Genomic DNA, 18,903 nt, shown 5'->3' with positions numbered 1-18,903 from the left:
ACTTCATTGTAGATGACTGGGGACAGATTCTCCTTCTGACCTTGAAGAGGTAAATCACCAGGTTGTGAAAGGCCACGTGGCTAGAAAGTGACGTCAGCCTCTAGAACCTGAAAGCAACCCCTCATCAACAGCCATCTGTCGTTGTTTTTAGGGTCTCTTCCAAACTTGTATGCACATAACCCTAACTGAAACTGACACTCTACTTTTATAAGCAAATAGATTAAAAATGAAACTGGAACCATAGATTAAAGCTTTAGAAGAAAATTTAATGGACATTAGTGTAAAATCCTATACTTGGGCTCAAATTATCAGCAGCTCATATCAGTAGCATAAAGATCTTATTTGATAGCATACTATTTGCAAAAATAAGGAGGCTTTTAGATGACCATGAGTGTACACATGTCAACAGCCTGATACAGCTGTTAAGATAAATTAATGCAGTAAAATACTATATAAAATTTAAAATGTGATGTAACCAAGGTAAGTTAAAGCCTCATTATACCATGCTCTGTCCAGTCTGTTGGTATGTAATCAACAGACCTGGCTGCTACGAAAGAAAGAAAGAAAGAAAGAAAGAAAGAAAGAAAGAAAGAAAGAAGAAAGGAAGGAAGGAAGGAAGGAAGGAAGGAAGGAAGGAAGGAAGGAAGGAAGAAAGAAAGAAAGAAAGAAAGAAAGAAAGAAAGAAAGAAAGAAAGAAAGAAAGAAAGAAAGAAAGAAAGAAAGAAAGAAAGAAAGAAAGAAAGGGAAGGCGATCGACAAATTACCGAGTATCCAGGGGAAGGAATCAGAATGATTAGGGTTCTTAAAGCCATTTCACGTGAACAACAAGCAGGAGTTCTTAACAAAGAGTTTCACAAAAGAGTGAGAAAAATCAGAGGATTTGTGAAAGCCAAATAAGAAAGTAAATGTTAGAAACTTTCTACATTTGAAAGTACTATTCCAATGTTAATTATCATCATTTTGAACATTCTTGGCAAATAAAAGCTGACTTTCAATCTACATGATGAACTTAGTTTACAAATTTTTTCATAGACCTGAAACTTAAGTTTACATAATTGCTCTCAGAGTTAGATTTAAACATCTCCCACCTCCCCAAAACCTAGTGAAAGCCATCTCCAATCATATCAGGGACACTCTGGCCTAGGTTAGAACTCCCAGTGACTTGAAAGAAAGTGCACTGTTGATAGCATAGAGGGAGACAACCATTTAATCACTTTCCTACTTTGCAAAGTGACTCACCAACTAGCAGACATACAGTGAGTAAACCCAAGTTTTGATGCTTTCAAGAGAGAGCCTATAATGTGTACTCTTCTCTAGTTCATCATTTTCCCACCTCACTACTGAAAATAGCAGAAGAAAAGAAATTTCAGGCTAATTACATGTAATCTTATTAGGGTTATACACTGAGAAGAGATCACTGAGTTCCAATCTCAGCTTTTTTGGAAAATGCCTTTGCCCTCTACTACTTTTCCTCTGTGTAGCCTCATTTTCTCATCCAAATGTGGGAGTGCCCAGGGATCAGTACTAGGTCCTCTGACCTGCTGCCTGGACTTTCCTCCTGAACTCCAGAATCATGCACAGCTATCTACTTGGCATCTGCTCTTAGAGGTCTTCTAGATTTTAACATATACAAAACTAGGTCTTGACACCTCCTCCACATCTCAGGGCTCCTACCTCAGAAAATGGCAACTCCGTTCTTCTAGATGCTACAACCAAACACTGCGGAGCCATCCCAGAATCCTTTTTCTCTTATAACCTCCATTCAAATTGTCAGGAAATCCTATCTGCTGCCTGTTCAAAAAAGCATGTCGTCTTTGACTACTTCCCACAATTTCTCTCTCAGATGCTGCAAATAGAGTCCTCGCTAATCTCCTGCTTCCAGTTTTTCCCACTAAAATCCAGGCTCAACATAACCACCAGAATGATTGTTTACATCAAATCCTATCACATCTCTGATCAAACCCCGTGTCTTCCCATCTCACTCAAGGCAAAACTTAAAGTTATTACAGTGCTCTAACGACTCAGCATGACCCCTGTCATCTTCCTGACCTCATCTCTATTATTCCCACCAGAGTGCCTCTGCACATGCCACACCTTCTTCCTGGATCATTGCCCTCAGCAATCTCTACAGCTCAGTATTGTCCTCTTTCAAATCTTGAACTCAAAAGATAAAAAATAAAAAAATACAACACCACACTTTCTAGTGAAACCCATCTTAGGTAGGTAGCACCTACCCAAGAGTGCTTTCCTTCTTTGAACTCTTTCCTATATCCTGAGCTTACATGCCACACTAGCTGTACACTCCTTCCCCGCTTAAATTTTCTCAGCATTTAGCTCTACTGACAAACTACACATTGCACTTATTCATCTCTTTATTACCTGCCTCCATCATTACAATGCAAGCTTCAAGAAGGCAGGGATTTTATCTGTCGTGTCTGCTGGTATAGCTCTGGTGCTTACAACTGTGCCTGTCACATAGAGGAGAGGTGCTCAATGATTATTTGAAAAATGGCTGAATGAAACTACAAAATAAGTAGTTAGACCATAAGATGATTATGAAGTGCTCTCCAGATCTACTTGTCCTAGGTTTCCACAGAATGGTAGAGGAAGATATAATGACATGATGATTTGGGGGTTCAGCATGAGTTTCTGTTACTGTGGAACAGTTGAGCTCTTTAGACCTTGGTCATTTGAAATTACTGCTCATGTCTGTCCTTTATGAAATCTGAAACATAAGAACTAAACTTATAACCAGATGAACCAGAGGATGATAATTCTCCTTCCAAAGGAACTTTTCCTTGTCAAAGGGAGAGCTGTCATAATGAGCTTCTTGAGGTAGCACTAAAAAATGGGACTTATATACAATGTTTCAGAAACATATTGTATGGACAATTCTAGGCACCCCAACTCTGACCCTCTTTTTCATTTTGGGAATCCTGGGAAACATAAAAACTGGAGGACTTGCTTTATGGTACACAAAGATTATGCCTACACTAGAAAATTCAAAGGGACCAAGAATTAGAAAAGCTTTCTACAGAGAAATTCCTTCCCTGAAGCAACCTTTGACAGGCAAATGATTCTCAAAAGATGATTCAACCTCATTTAGTTCATGGAAACAGATTTACAACCCTTGATTTTACCATCACTGACTTTTCTACCTTATACCTAGGACAAATTTAATCACTTCGGAATACCCCTGGACACGTCTGGCTAACCTAGTCTTTGAACAGTGTCCTAGCATGTTAGGTCAATGAATAGGCTTCTGAGAAGCTGCTGCTGCTTCTCATTTCTATCTAATGGGATATTGGTTTTTCCTCCAATCCCAGCAGGCCCTCCCAAGAAATCAATACCTCACTAGTCAGTGAAGCAGACAGAGATGAAACAGAAGGCCTTGGGAGAGCAGGGCTGCTGCCCGCAAATCTAAGACCACTTGTGTCAAAGATGGCAAACAAGACACATCAAAGAAGGTAAATGACCACAAAACAGGAACAAACAAAATCAATACCGAAAAATAATGAAGTAACACAGGGAGGGAGAAGACAAACATGTCTTAGTAACAAAACCTCTACAGACACAAGGAAGCAACACTTCCCAGAACATTCTGACAGTGGTTCTGACAGAAGAGACACAGCTTTTGCCTGTTGGTTGTCTTTTTCAAAGTAGAAAGCTGGTATGGAAAGCACCAGGCATATCCAGAATCAATCAGACCTGAGTTTAAGTCCCAGCTCTGAGACTCACTAGTTGTGTGACTTTGGGTAAGTTACTTAAATCCCGTTGTGCTGTAGTTTCCACATAATAAAATGAGGATAAAATAACCCTAATTTTAAAAGAAACTATAATGAGTTAAATTATATAATGACTAAACTTGAGTCAGAAATGAAGTAGATAATCAGCAAAAAGGTCAAAGAGCACGGGTACCTTCCAGTTAAACATGGCAGACTGAGGGAATAGGTTTATTCCCTATCCTTGCCAAAACACTGAAAACAAATGATTTGAAAGAAATAAAACATTTCAATTAGCATCTCAAGAACTAAAAGAATGAGAAAATATGCAGCAGCATTCAAGAGATTTCAACACATGTTTAGAAATCAGAACACAATGGAGAATAGTAGTGGATTTATAAAAACTATTCAAAGATCCCTTTGAATAGAGGGATCTGGGTTCTAATTCTGACTCTGCCACTTGCTAACCATATGATCATGGGTAAATCATTTGACGTCTCTAAGCCTCAGCTCCTTAATTTGTAAAACATGCATAACACTATGTGGTTCATGAGGGTTTGTGAGAAGTAAATGAAACAAATAAAGCACTTAGGACAAGGCCTGGGAATAAGAGTATGAGTGTGTTTCATAAATATAAACTAACTATGATTCTTAATAATAAGATTCTTTGTGGTTTCGTATTGACAAGTTTCTGATTACTGTAAAGCTACTAACTGCAGTAGTGACATATTCTCACTTAAGATATCTTAAGAGTAAAGATGAAAAGCTTGTCTTTGCTTTTAAGAACACCCAGAATCTCCTAACAGTGGCTTCTAAAGACCCTCTGCGTGGCACCCCTTAAAAAGGAGTTCCTCTCACGAGTCCCCTTTCGATCTTCCTTTGGGGACTCTCTCATCCTTGGTGACACACAACAAACATCAAGGAAGCTGTCTCACTCTCAGGCACAGATAACAGCCTTTCCTTCAAGTGTTCCTACACCTCGCATAGAAGCCACCAATTTTTACAGAAATTCATACTGCATTATAATTATTTGTTTATATGAGTTTGCCTCTAGGAGACTGGGAAGTTCTTAATGGGAAGAATCTATGCCGTTTATGATCAGTGCCCCAGTGGTTGGCAAAGTGCCTACCTGAACACACACATAGTAGCTATTCAAGGAATACTTCAGGAATGAATGAATGAATGAATGAGTGAACGAACAAAGTATAACACAATGCATCTCAACCAAGGTGCATACCAACATCACCAAAGACCGTTTTCTAAAAACATACATCTATGCACCTCCAGACACCTCAGAGCAGGGCTGAGCCATGTGGAATCTTAGCAAGCTCTTCAGGAGTTCCTGATGTACAACTTTTCAAGAATCATTGTCACTGGATAGAGTTCTGGACTAGATCTGAAGTCTGGGCCTGGTTTCTCCCAAGCCTCTCTGGAACTCCATTTTATGAATAGTAAGAAAAGGCCAATATGCTAGCCATTGTGCATGGCTCAAATGACAGGAGCTGAACAAAAGGAGAGATGCATGTAAACAAGATGATGGGAATTTCAATGAGGAAAAGATACTAAATTCTGGTCCTGGAGTGTGAAGGAGGAATAAGCCAGATAATAAGATCCACAGGCTAATGGGAGATTCTTGCGGGATGCTGTGCGGTGTTACCAAGAAAAGAATTCTGCAGTTCCCAGTTTAGGGCCCAAGGCATTAGGGGGGATATTTCCCTCATCTTCATTTCTTTCTCTGCTCCCCCCTCCACACTGCAGGGCACTGAAACCTCCCTGCTGTGCAAAGGATCTATAAAGGTTTCTGGATGAAAGCAGTTATGTAATGTGGAGTCCTCCTGGGAAATATAGTAGTAAATTAATTTTTCTCCTTCTGCACAGTTCTCTAAGGACAGAAATACCCCCATAAAGGGTAGGAAAAAGAATAATAGGGTAAAAGAATCTTCTGAAAGAGTCCTTGAGAAGCAGTGTAGCAAACAATTCTGTTCCATCCAATAACCACTGACCAAATGACCACTATGGATGTGCAAGCCACTGAGCTGGTGGCTGCCCAGGAAGATTTCACAGTGCAGTACAGAGGGCAGGCTCACAAAGAAAGAATCTTGACACAATTGTGATAAGAAACAGGAGAGACTACCTGAGGGTTGGTAACCAATAGCACTTGAGTCAAGTTCTGAAGGAAGAATGGGAGGGAGGTGAATAACTGTAAGAAGCATGTCCCAGACAAAGGGAAAAGCAAGATGTGAACAGGGGATGTGAAGCAGTTCAGTAACATTAGGGATAAATGGAAGGACAAAAAAGGGGCAAGAAAGAATCTCACTGTGGGTTTTCTATGCTCAGGAACAAGGGATTTCTGAAGGGTGAGTAACCTAGTTATAAGGGTGCATGGCTTAGATGTCCAGGTGGATGTGAGGTCTCCACATCAGATGATCTGACTGGCAGAAAAGCCAATGAATTCAGTTTCAGATGTGTTGGGTTTGAAGAGTTGTCTGGGTGAAATCCAGGTAGAGACCCAGAAGGATATGGAAGTCTGAAGTTTGGGAAAGAAGTCATGGTTAGAGATCAAGATCCAGGAGGAAAGCTGACTCCAGAAACTTAAATCAATGAGCATGGCTGTGCTCCAATAAAACTTTATTTACAAAATAGGTAGGCTATATACTTGGGCTGCAGGCTATAGTTCGCTGATCCCTGTTCCAAGGTGTTTAAATTTGAATAAAAAAGTAGGGCCTACAGAAGATTCTTGAATTATCAAAGTGATCCCTTGGGTAGATTGAGTTTTTAGCACCATGCAGTACAGACTATCATAAGCAAAGTCTGGAAATAGACTATTAAAACTGTCCAAATGTCAGACAGGAAGGACCTAAGCTTTATGAAATGAAAATTTAAAACATGCAGGAGAGAAGGACATATGGAACACCTTGCCCCCTGCACACCAAGCTATGACTATATCCTCTGAGGATCCACATCTACTTTCCTACGACATTTTAGTCATAGTTGGATCTCAGATTCTCTAGAAAATTTTAAGCACAGACTAGAAAACCTCTAGAGAACCAATTTGGCTAAAGATAAAAATCAAAACATTATTATTAATTTACATTGATTCACAAGCAGGTGAGTAGCTTGAGTTTCAGGCTCTGGCACTTAAGCTCTTCTCAACTTCAAGAAACAAGTCGCTTTTTTTTGTTGTTGTTGTAGGGCATTAAGAATCTGTCAGAAGCAGTGATTCCAATGGTTGTGCTACAGACTATTAAACATTGCCACCATTTCCTTTAAATAACATCTTCTAACTTGGCTCTGATTATAGATTCCAGATTGGGCCCTTCCTTTTATGTCACTAACTACAAACAGCTCTAATCAGACCAGCTGAAAATACAGGGTTAAATGTGCTAGGACAAAGTAAGTGAGTGAACGCTCATCCTACAACCTCATCTAAATTCTTTGGAGACAGATGCTTAAAATCTGTAAGATCTATTTCCTATAGGAAATTCTAACATTTTAAGAATAAGAACTGGCCCCTCATAACATGCTCTGAACTCAGAAAGACCTTAATATACATCATTCACAGCACAGACCTGGACAGTCACTCAATACAAATTGTATTGAATCAGTGATTGCACCAGTGACTGTCAAGAATTTTTTCATGGTTTGACATTTGAAAAATGAGAATAATCAGAGATGGCCTACTACCCAATTTAAAAATAAAAGGTTTTTTTTTTAAATGGTGTTCTCTACTCAATCTGCTAAAAGTGAATTAGAATAGCCATCTACCCATACCCAGATGGCGTTATCTATGCATTTTCAGTTTGTATGAATGCATTATGTTTCTAAGTGTATATTTTCTAGAAGCCTATGAAATAAATCATATGTGATACTACTCTTCAGGCAGCTTCCAGAAAAACTAGCCACTTCTTAACTGCTGCATATTTTAGCTTGCAGAATAATAATAATAATAATAATAATAATAATAATAATAAGAGCTCAGTAAGCAACAAAACACAGAAAACTTTCCTTTTAAATGAAAATTCTAGGCCAGCATTTCCTAAGCTTGTTCCACTATTTTGTTAAGTGTTCCACATGACCAAACACATTTAGGTACTGCTGCATGGTGCAGACCCCTCTTTTTTTTTTTTTAATGCTTATTTATTTATTTTGAGAGAAAGAGAGAGAGAGTATGAGCGCACATACATGAGTGGGGGAGGGGCAGAGAGAGGGAGAGAGAGAATCCCAAGTAGGCTCTGCACTCTCAGGGCAGAGTTGGACGTGAGGCTCAATGTCACAAACCCACGAGATCACGAACTGAGTCGAAATCAAGAGTCAGACACTTATCGACTGGGCCACCCAGGTGCTCCTCTTCTTGAAGGAGACAGCAGAAAAAGCCATCATTTTTATTTTTAGAAATCACACTGGCTATGGGGCACACTTTGATTTTGAAATGTTAACATATGAAAGAACAAAAAGAGTATGTTAGAATTAAAAAAAAAAAAAAGGCAGTAGTGGGGCACCTGGGTGGCTCAGTTGGTTGAGCGTCCTACGTGGGCTTAGGTCATGATCTCACAGCTTGTGAGTTCAAGCCCCGCATCAGGCTCTGTGCTGACAGCTCAGAGCCTAGACCCTGCTTCAGATTCTGTGTCTCCCTCTCTCTCTCTGCCCTTCTCCACTTGTGCTCTGTCTCTCTCTCTCTCTCTAAAAAATAAACATTGAAAAAAATTTTTAAAGGCCGTAGTTATACAGTTTTAGGAAAGTCACTCAAGTCTCAACTTTTTTTTTTTCTTTAAAATGGTAATAATAATAATGCCTACTCTGTAGGCTCATGAGAAGGATTGAATGAGTGCATTTGCATGAAAATCTCCACATGAAGCTCACATATAGAAAACAGCAAGAGATAGGGCCACAGTTCTTCCTGGAGATTCAGAATGCACATTAGAATATCAAAGTCCTAAGAAGTCCTGCAGCAAGGGAAGCAGTTATTCAGGTTGGATTTCTCAAACATATTCAACCATGTATATTAATCCAGGTTCTCAGTTGTAAGACACAGAATCTGAAGTGCCAAATACGGAATAGTGTATTCAAGAGATATTGTGTAGCTTGTACATTTATTCAGCAGTCTTATGAAATAGGCTCAAGCCTAAGCTTCCAGAAACTCAAGCCCTACATAAAAAAGGCCTGATAAGGACACAATGCCAGCCACCAATGAGCACTGCGTCCCATAATCTGTAAAGCTTCGAGGAACTGAACTTGAATGCAACTGTCCCTCGGGCCAGCAGTGATTATCTTTCTGGGTCAAACATAGGACCCTGAAAATTCTGCTGTCTCCCAAGGATGGAGTCCTGCTCTGCCTCCACCCCCCTCTCCACCACCAAAAAATGGATTTTACATTGTACCTTCTTCCTCTAGTTGCCCACTTCTCCATCAGTATGATTGGTGGAGGGGCTCCTGGGTGGCTCAGTTGGTTAAGCGTCTGACTCTTGGTTTTGGCACAGGTCATGCTCTCATGGTTTGCCTCTGTGTTGACAGTGCAGAGCCTGCTTGGGATCCTCTCCCTCCTCTCTCTCTCTCTGCCCCAACCCTGCTCATGCTCTCTCTCTTTCTCTCTCAAAATAAGTATTATTGGTGGAATCTAGGTCACATGCCTGTGGTCTGGCTGCAAAGAAAGCAAAAGAAGAAAGTTCTATGGGTTCTTCCTGAGAAGGTAAGCCTGCTATGGCTGGGGGTTCCCCTAAAGATAGCAAACATGTGTAATAACTGCTAGAAATCCAAAATACATGAAAAACATCCATTACACTGAGGAAAACCTACTCCTCCCTGTAAGAAATTAATATGTTCTTATAGAGAACACTTCTGAGTATACTCCCTCTCCCAGAAGGACAAACATCAACATTTTTCTTTTTAACTGCAGGGAAGAGACCAAAATTGAGTGGAGTTTAATGTAAGAAAATTTCTTCCTGGGGAACCCAGTGATTTTAGAACATTCTAAGAAAGAGAGTGGGCCTAAAATGGAGCTATACATAGGATAGGAACAGCCATGGAAATCTGCCAGGAGTAGGGCATGAGGTGGAGGGGAGCATGAGTCAGGAGCACTGAAGTTCTTTCTGTGACTTTGGTTCCTGTCACCACCATTGGATAGATATTACTTGCTCCACTATTTCCCATCTACCCAAGCATTTTCCTGGTCTCCTGTTTCTAAACACAGCCATGTGTGAACCACTGCACCATAAAAGCAGGATGGGACAGCCTGTAAAGAGCTAAGATATAGAAGCATACCCTTCCACCAAGTGCAGCTGTTGTGTGCATCAGAGCTAAGTACAGATGGTGACATCCAGACCAGAGGATGGGTTGTGCAAACAGATAACAGAGATGTTATGTTTGAGGGGTAGGTGTGGTGTGTATATGTGATCAGACATAACATATACATTATGTCACTTAATGTTCTTGACAACCCTAGAAGGTAAGTGGGTGTGGCCAGAAAGTGAATCCAAAAGAAGCAACTGGTGGAGATTCAGGTAATGGGCACCAAGAATAGACGAGGTAAATGGCGCAACAGGTAGCAGGGCCCCATCAGCCAATGAGAAGGGCCCAGAAGTTAGGACTGCCAACTCTGGGGATGCTCCAACAAGAACAGACCAAGGCTCTCATCGTAAAGAGACAAATCTACCAAAACATATTATAGAGACTGGGCTTAGGCACAAGGGTGCATAAAATAGACATTAGTAGAGTTAAGATCTGATGTGGACAGTGAGATGTACTAGAGCTCCTGATCTATATGGTGACCATGTAAATTCAAATTACAAACCAAGAATGGGTTGTTCCAATAATCATGCCAGGACAGCAGTATAAACCAGGAACGCCCTTGGAAAATGGGACATGTAATCACCCCCAATTATATACTATCTGGTCCTAGTGAATCCACAGGTAGAATTCAAGTAAACATGGCTGAGAAAAAAAAAAAAGAATATAAAGGTTGAAAACTAAAGAAAACTCAACTTATTCACAACAGTTTTTCTTTTTATTCCTCTGGTTTTAATATTTGAAGAAATGGTGTAAAAAGATCATAGATGCTAGCATACACCTAATTTTTTCTCTCTTAAATCACAGCCAGAGGCTACCATGAGTGTTCCAGCAATAGCAGTGAGACATAAAAACTCTTATGGAAAATTATTCTACAAGACTGAAGAGCAAAAGGGCAAATTTCCCTCAGCAACAAGGTCAGCATCAAGATGGAGGCTAGTCCCAGTGACTTTTCAAACAACCTGTTAGTTTCAGCTTTAGAAATGGCCAAGCTGCAGGACTGCTACAAGATGTGGCCATGGCGACAAAGCCAAAGGTCATGGCCTTTGGTCCATCAGAAGTTTTAGAGTCATAAAAAAGGAAATCAGTTGTTTATCACCAGACAGATCATGACATCCCACAAAAGGATTCTAATTGTTAGTAGATTCACTTCCTAAGACAAAGATCTCTATAGGAAATGTTCCCTGCCCCCAAATGTTGTAATCAAAGAATAAATGGATCGCAGTTCCACATGCTGCCATCTTGTCTTTGGGTAGACAGTTTGATCTGGGCCTCTATTTTGTAAATGCTGTAATACTATCCTCAGAAATTAAGCAGAGCTTTATCAGAGATCATTTAAAAACGACTTTTTGAGCAGTTTGACACTCCAGCATCAATGCTGCAGTATTGTTCCTGAGATGCTAGATATTAACTTTGAATACTAACCTGGCACTGGGAAGACATTTTCATTATTAAGACATTTGGGACAATTTCAATAGCAGTATGTTTGGAAGGAAGAAGGCATTGAGTGCAATACAATGAGGCCTTGTACCCTCTCTAGCATTTCAGCACACTTTAGGCTTGTGAAATCCCTCCACCCTCTCTCTGTACAAAGCTTCTCTTCAAAGTTTACACTGGCAGGGATTTGGAGGATTAAAAATCCAGTATCTAAGTACAGTGGGTCAGTCAGGCCTTAAGTTAATGAACCTCATGCTCTTAAGCAGAGTTTGACTGCCATGGTGGAACAAGAAATGTCAAAGTGAGGTTAAAGAAAATGTCCAGAAGGTCCTTTGGTCTACAAGCAATTTCAGCCCTCCTCACAAACTCATAGGTCTTTTCCTTTCCTTTCTTTTCTTTTCTTCTTTTTCTATTTTATTTATTTATTTATTTATTTGTTTTGCTAACACTTTTCCCCATATACCATCTTATGTGTTTAATTTATATTTTATTGTTATCCATGAGGTCAGGATTCTGTCTTTTTTATGCATTTCTGTATTCCCAGTGTCTGGTACATAACAGGTGTTCAATAATATTTGTTAAATGAATGAATGAATGAATGAATGAATGATGGAAGACTCCCTCATCATATATATGAGTCATTCATTCTAGTTTGCCCTTCAAATGGAAAGCAACCTATTGGGAAAAGGAGTTCTCTAAAATCTTACTCTTCTACCCCTGTACCTGGAGTTTTGAGCAGGAAAGCAATTATTTTGAAAGAAAGGAATCTGAAGGAAAATGCAGAAGTTGTAGAGTGAAACTGAGGATAGGGCTAAGGAATAAAGAGAATAGGTGAATTCACACACATTTTGGAATTTAAAAAGAAAACAGCAATATCAACATCCAAAAATAAAACTATAAAAAATGTCATATTTCTTTAATTTGTGTAATTTAATCAGACCTGTGAGTTTTGCTCTGCATCTCTCTCTTTACAATAATTCATCAAACAAACCAACCAAAAAGGTTCACTGACAAGTAGAGTAGAAAGGCAGTAGAAAATGATGGATACTGTGGCCTGAATTAAAAGATAATCCCAAGAAATAAGGGAAACAAAAGGTTTTGGAAGAAAAGACAAAATAGCACACCGTGGCTCCAAGGAAGGCAAAAATGCCAGGCACTGAGAAGTAGCAACTTCCCAAAACAGGCCAGCTCAGAGACACCACTCTCATTGAGACTCTCCAGGACATGAGGGGAACAAAGGAACATCCCAACTAGGACAGAAAAAGTGGCACCACCACCCTCTTCTCCATCTCTACCATCCCCCAACCCACTCAGTTGCTTAACAACTGCTGGTATTCAGATTTCAGTGAGGGGCACCTGGGTGACTCAGTTGGTTAAACATGTGACTCTTGGTTTCAGCTCAGGTCATGATCTCTCGATTCATGGGATCAAGCCCAACATTGGGCTCTGTGCTGACAGCGTGGAGCCTTCTTGGGCTTTTCTCTCTCCCTCTCTCTCTGTCCTTCCCCCGCCCTCTCCCTCTCTCTCTCTCAAAATGAATAAATAAAGTTTTAAAAATAAATAAATGAATTTCAGTGATAGTCTCAACTCAGGTTTTTCTTTCCAATCCCTATAGCCTTCACCTTCGTTCAAAGCCTTGCCATTTTCCCACAGGAATTCAATCACTACTACGTTACTCTGTCTCCAGGTTGACCTGCCTCCAGTCTGTCTTGCCTTAGTCCCCGAGGAAAATCTGACCATTCTTATCTCCAGCATGAAACAGGTCTCAGACTCCTCCTCAGCCTATTTGAATGATGTCCACTAAAGTTATATTTTCAAACCATTCTCTAGTGATTGCACAAATGTTCACAATAAGGCCTTACTGTGATTTCCATAAGTACAGAGACAATGCCTATCTTATTCATAGTTGAATCCCAAACAACCAGCACAGTGCCTGTGCTCCACTCCCTAAGTATTTATTTTGTGTTTTTCACAAATAAATAAAATGGGAAAATTATGATATAAAACTAAGCAGAATGCAATCCTAATAATGTAAAATGTATGTATACATTTATATATAAAATATATAAATATTATACAAATATATATTATAAAATATAATTTATAAATATAAAATATATAAAATGTTTCATATATTTTATACTTACATTTTTAACATATATGTAAACTTACAATATGTTATGTTAATTTATGTATTTTTTCACTTTCAAAATTTACCATAAAAGCTTTTTTTTTTTCTCTCTCTGATACTGAGATACAAAAATATAAGCAAAAACAAACGGGAGTAAAGCAAAAACCATGCATCTGACAGATGAGATGGCAGCATGGGGCATTATGGGAACAATAATATCCTTATCACACCACATTGGGTTCTTCATCTTCCAGCCCTGACTCTGCCCCACTCCCTGCTACTCCTCCACCACCTGAAGAGTGAGCAGTGCCAAACCACACGATGTTCTTCACAGCGATACTTGCTAACTACTTTCTCACTCCACTCTTCCAGTATTCCCAATGTGGTAGTTCTGTGTTCCTGCCATCTTTTCATTTCTAGGGCAAAGCACCATGCCTGGCATACAGAAGAACATATTAAATATTGATGGAATAAATTAATTAATACATGGATAAGGCAGTGACACTGAATGCAAGGCCCATTTCTTTCATTCACTCTAAAATCATACTTACCTAACAGGGTTGTTATTGAGGACTAAATGAGAAAATGCACGTAAAACACGCCTGACATATAATAAGCACTCACTAAACAAACACAGTTATTAACTATTATTACTGTGACCATGTACAAGTTGCTTTTTGCTCTCTTAGCCAAAATCATCTTTTTAAAAAATTTTTTAAGGTTTATTTATTTTTGAGGGAGACAGAATGAGAGCGGGGAGTGAGGGAGGGGCAGAGAGAGAGGGAGACACAGAATCTGAAGCAGGCTCCAGGTTCTGAGCTGTCAGCACAGAGTCCGATGTGGGGCTTGAACTCAAGAACCACAAGATCATGACCTGAACTGAAGTCGGACACTTAACCGACTGAGCCACCCAGGTGCCCCTGCCAAAATCATCTTAAATTGTGGATAGTAATTTCTGCCCTGCCAACTCATCCTCTTGAGATGAGAAAGAGCTTAAAACAATCTGGGAAATACAAATCACTAAACAAACACATATTATCATCATAATGATGATGATAATGATTATATGATTATTGTCTTTGTGAATCTTGCCTAATAGGTTTCCCCTTTAAGGTCACATTACCTTGGCTGATGTTTCAAACCATCCTACGAAACCATGCTCCTTGCAGAACTGGTCCATCTTGAGGCCATTGTTCGTGAGCACATCCTTCCCCTGGTCACATTTGTTGGCCAACAAAACCACTGAAACTGGTTTGCCATTAGGAAGACTTAACTTTGAGTCCAAATCATTTTTCCACTTTGTCACTGCTTCAAATGTAGCTGGCCTGGTGACATCGAAGACAATAAATGCGCCCATAGCTTCTCTGTAATAGACCCTTGTCATATTTCCAAATCTTTCTTGACCTATCACCAAAAAGAAAGAGAAATCAAAAACTCATTACAATTGTAAACTGAATCATATACTGGAACCTCTCAAGGTGTCCAGTGTGAGCAGATCCCTCACTAAAGTGCTTCAGTACTTATCTTTAAAGAGTGAGCTAAGTACACAATCAGTATGATGTAGGTAGTGAAACCAGAGTACCAGAGCAGAATTTATGACCAAAATTGACTGGGATTTCAGCTAATTAACAAAATGGAATGAATCTTATTGGTTGTAACTCTATCCACTAGCAGTAGCTGAAGACAGGAGCTAATGAAGGGTGGGTTTATATTTTTTGAACCCAAAACTCCAGAAGTGTATGGCCAAAGGCCTTTTATTCTGATTTGGTCATTTATTCATGTGAAGAGTCTTATAAAGTTATAAAAATTAAAATAAAGCGAGGTGTGTATTTAATAAGCCAACTTCTCTCAAAAAGAATAAAACGCCGGAACTGGCCTATATCTAAGGACATATAGGTCAACAATTTTAAAAACACTTTACATTTAACTCTGAGTACAAGATGTTGTGATGGTGAGTTTTAATTCAAGTTAAAAACCTCTTTTGTAGGTTGTGATATTCACATGGGCATTAGCATTGCAGATTTGAAGAGGAAATGATCCATAGCACTAGTGAAAATGGATGCAGGTCAAGGGTTCCGCCCTAATGGTCCTATAGTGTGTGAGCCTGTGTGCTCACGCATGTATCACTGGAAAGAAGAGCATTCGGTAGGGGCCAGCACATGATGATCCTAAAACATTCCTTATATGGGTTTCACCACAGAAGCTTTGTTTTCTTCCCCATAGTTGTCTAGTCAATCAAAGAAAGAGGTATAATACTCTTCATATGACACACAACCCACAGATGAACTTTCATTTCTCCCAAATGAGTTTTAAATTTCTTTTATTTTCTTTCTTTTTTTAGTTCCTAATGCAAACAGTGATCTCCTTTGATACTGCTCAGGGTGGCCATGACATTTCAGGAAGAGAGGGGAAAAAAAGGCTTCTGTGATCATTTGGGACTCTGAAGGCCTCTAGGCTTTACACAGTTGTCTTATGATCCCTTTCAGGGAACTAATCAGATGAAAAGCAAAGTCATGGGTTATTCAATAATCTGCTTGTCCAGAGATTTTCATAATAGAGTAAGGAGGTCCTGAAGAAGAAAGATTTTTACATTTAAAATTTATGGCAAAGGGTCACTTTTAAGACTAATGCAAAAAAACAATGTATAGGCTTAACACCTTTATAGGAATTCAAAAAGGAAAATCTGTATGTATGTGTGTGTGTGTTTGAGTTCATGAGGGTATGTGTGCCAGATCAGAAACAAAGAGAAAAAAGTGATCTTTGTACACTGAGGTCACTGGGCTGGTGGACTTGAAAAGTTTATATTTCCGGTGATCTGATAAGAGGTCACATTCAGAAAAGGGCATTTCTAGCACTCACATTTTATCCTTCCTTTGTCAGCTGATAGCTCTCTCTCTGCTGTTTTTTATTAAAAGAATGAGAACCATGTGACTTTTCATGAATCCCTACGAATGGCCAATATTGAGACCTGAGGAGAGTATCATAGGTAACTTACTTAAAAAAAAAAAAAAAAAGACGATAGTTCAAAAACTCCCTGTGGGGTTAGATCACTCATTGAACATACATTTACTGAATAGCTAATACAGTCCAGGCTCTGTACTTTGTGCTGGAAATACATAATTTTTTGCCCTTGAACTGCTAAACTAAGAAGTGTCATACTGGATGCTTGCACTAAAAATGATCCAATTCAGCAGGTAGGTTCTCTTTTCTCTTAGATTCTACACACACATCCATAGCCCTGTCGATGTGACTCATGATTCAATGTTCAGCTTCCAGGAAAGTTAAATGACAAAGCAATCAACTGAACCACAAAAGTTAATACGATGGCTGCAGTAATAATTTGGAAAACCTTGCTGCAGAAGGCAGTAAATTAAATGGTCAGAAGACACCAGTCTTCATTTTAATCACTGGTTACCAGTGCAGCCTTAGACAAATGTATTCCTCTTCGTAAGACTACGTTTTCTCACCTGTGCTTATTATTGTATGTCAGGCATGTTTTACGTGCATGAATTTGTTTTGGCTGACCTCCTAGGTCCCTCGCTGCTTTCCTGCTTCTAGAGTTAAAATATTCCTAGTAAATTAATGCGTGGCCCTCTGTCCCAATGGCCTTAAGTGGTCCATTTGGTGTCACAGACTCATCTAAAAATATACACAAGCAATACAGTCATAATGTTTATTTAATGGATTTTCACTTGGTAATTAATACTCTATAGATGTTCTCAGTGCACATAATCAAGCTGTGAATCTTCTACACAGGCATAGAAACAAGAGGAGGAAGTGTGTTGGGTTTTCTGTTAAACTGGGCACATCCATTTACCACTCCACTACTAACCAACCAGCTCTGTGACCTCAGATTAGTCACCGTACCATTCTGAGCCTCAGCTTTCCTCATTGGTAAAATAGGGAAATGGGATTGGATACCGGAAACTAAATTCGTTATTGCCTCTGGCAACCCCTCTAATCAACCTCCTCAGATGTAAGCAACCAGCTCTCCACCTCCTACTCCCTCTGTGTTCCCTCCAGTTCTCAGCATCACTAGTAATATTGTGCCCCAGAGCGGTACCTTCAAGTCATCTGACTCTTTCTTCGCCTCTCTGTCCAAAGGGTCTCCAACATTCTACCAATGCTTCTGTTTCAGAAGCAGCCCCTGATCAGTCCTCTTCCCCATCAGCACTGCTACTGATCTTAAAATAAATATAAATATAAACATAGGTCTTCAGACATTCTGGCAGCATAAGGGATCACCAGACGGGCATACACAGGAAGGAAATGAAGTCATTATCTTAAAGAGCTATCTGCACCCCCCTGTTCATTGCAGCATTGTCCACAAGGAATGAGACATGGCAACCTCTTAAGTGTCTACCAGTGAATGAATGAATGAATGAATGAAGAAAACGTGGTATATGCATACAGTGAAATGTTATTCAGCCACAAAAAAGAAGGAAATTCTTCCTTTTGCAACAACATGGCAAATGCTATGAGAACATTATGGTAAGTGAAATAAGTCAGACAGAGGAAAAAAATACTATATCATCTCATTTATATGTGGAATCCAAAAAAGTCAAACTTGTAGAAACAGAGAGTAGAAAGGTGGTTGCTGAAGTCTGAGAGTGGGAGAAACGGGGAGATGTTGGCCAAAGGATATAGACCTCCAGTTATAAGATAAATAAGTGGTGGGATCTAATATATAGTATGATGATTATAATTAATAATACTGTATTATGTGTATAAAGTTGCTAAAAGAGTAGTTCTTACATGTTCCCACCACAGACAAAAAAAAAAGGGAATTATGTAAGGTGATGGAGGTGTTCATCTTATCGTAGTAATCATTTTGAAATATATAAATATATCAAGCCATCATGCTGTACAGCTTAAATTTACACGTTATATGCCAATTATATTTCAATAAAGCAGGAAAGAAAATGCATCTTAGGTATTTATAGAACACCCATTCCTGGGCCATGTTCTTCAGAGATTCTTACATGGTAGTTTTATATGGGGCCCAGGAATCTATCTTTTTAAGCAGTCCCTAGGTGAAATCTTAAAACCATTTCTGTATTAATCCACTTTCAAAATGTAAACATTACCATTATGCTCTATTGCTTTAGCCCTTCAGTGCCTCTTACATGCTTAAAAACAGACACCTTTATTAAAACTGCAGATAAGGAGACTTTGGCTCCAACCACCTTTCCAAACTCTCCTCCTGTCACTTTCTTCAAGTGCTCCATGGCGAAGCCACACTAGAGTACTTACTCTTTCTAAAACACATCCTCCATTACTCCCTGGATTTTTCTTTCCTTTTTATATCTCTATTCCCAAAACCTGAATTCC

General features: G+C 39.3%; 1 protein-coding gene across 1 annotated transcript in view; it reads right to left on the bottom strand.

Moving 5' to 3' along the window:
- The window catches only part of RAB38 (RAB38, member RAS oncogene family), a 58,153-nt gene that overhangs the window by 19,701 nt on the left and 19,549 nt on the right, over positions 1-18,903 (bottom strand). The window contains exon 2 of the mRNA XM_058687534.1: positions 14,696-14,976. Coding sequence (XP_058543517.1) covers positions 14,696-14,976 — 281 coding nt within the window. The remainder of the gene's footprint in view (positions 1-14,695; positions 14,977-18,903) is intronic.

The sequence above is a fragment of the Neofelis nebulosa genome, chromosome 10 (assembly GCF_028018385.1).
Source record: "Neofelis nebulosa isolate mNeoNeb1 chromosome 10, mNeoNeb1.pri, whole genome shotgun sequence".
Lineage (NCBI taxonomy): Eukaryota > Metazoa > Chordata > Mammalia > Carnivora > Felidae > Neofelis > Neofelis nebulosa.
This window is presented reverse-complemented; position numbering and strand designations above follow the sequence as displayed.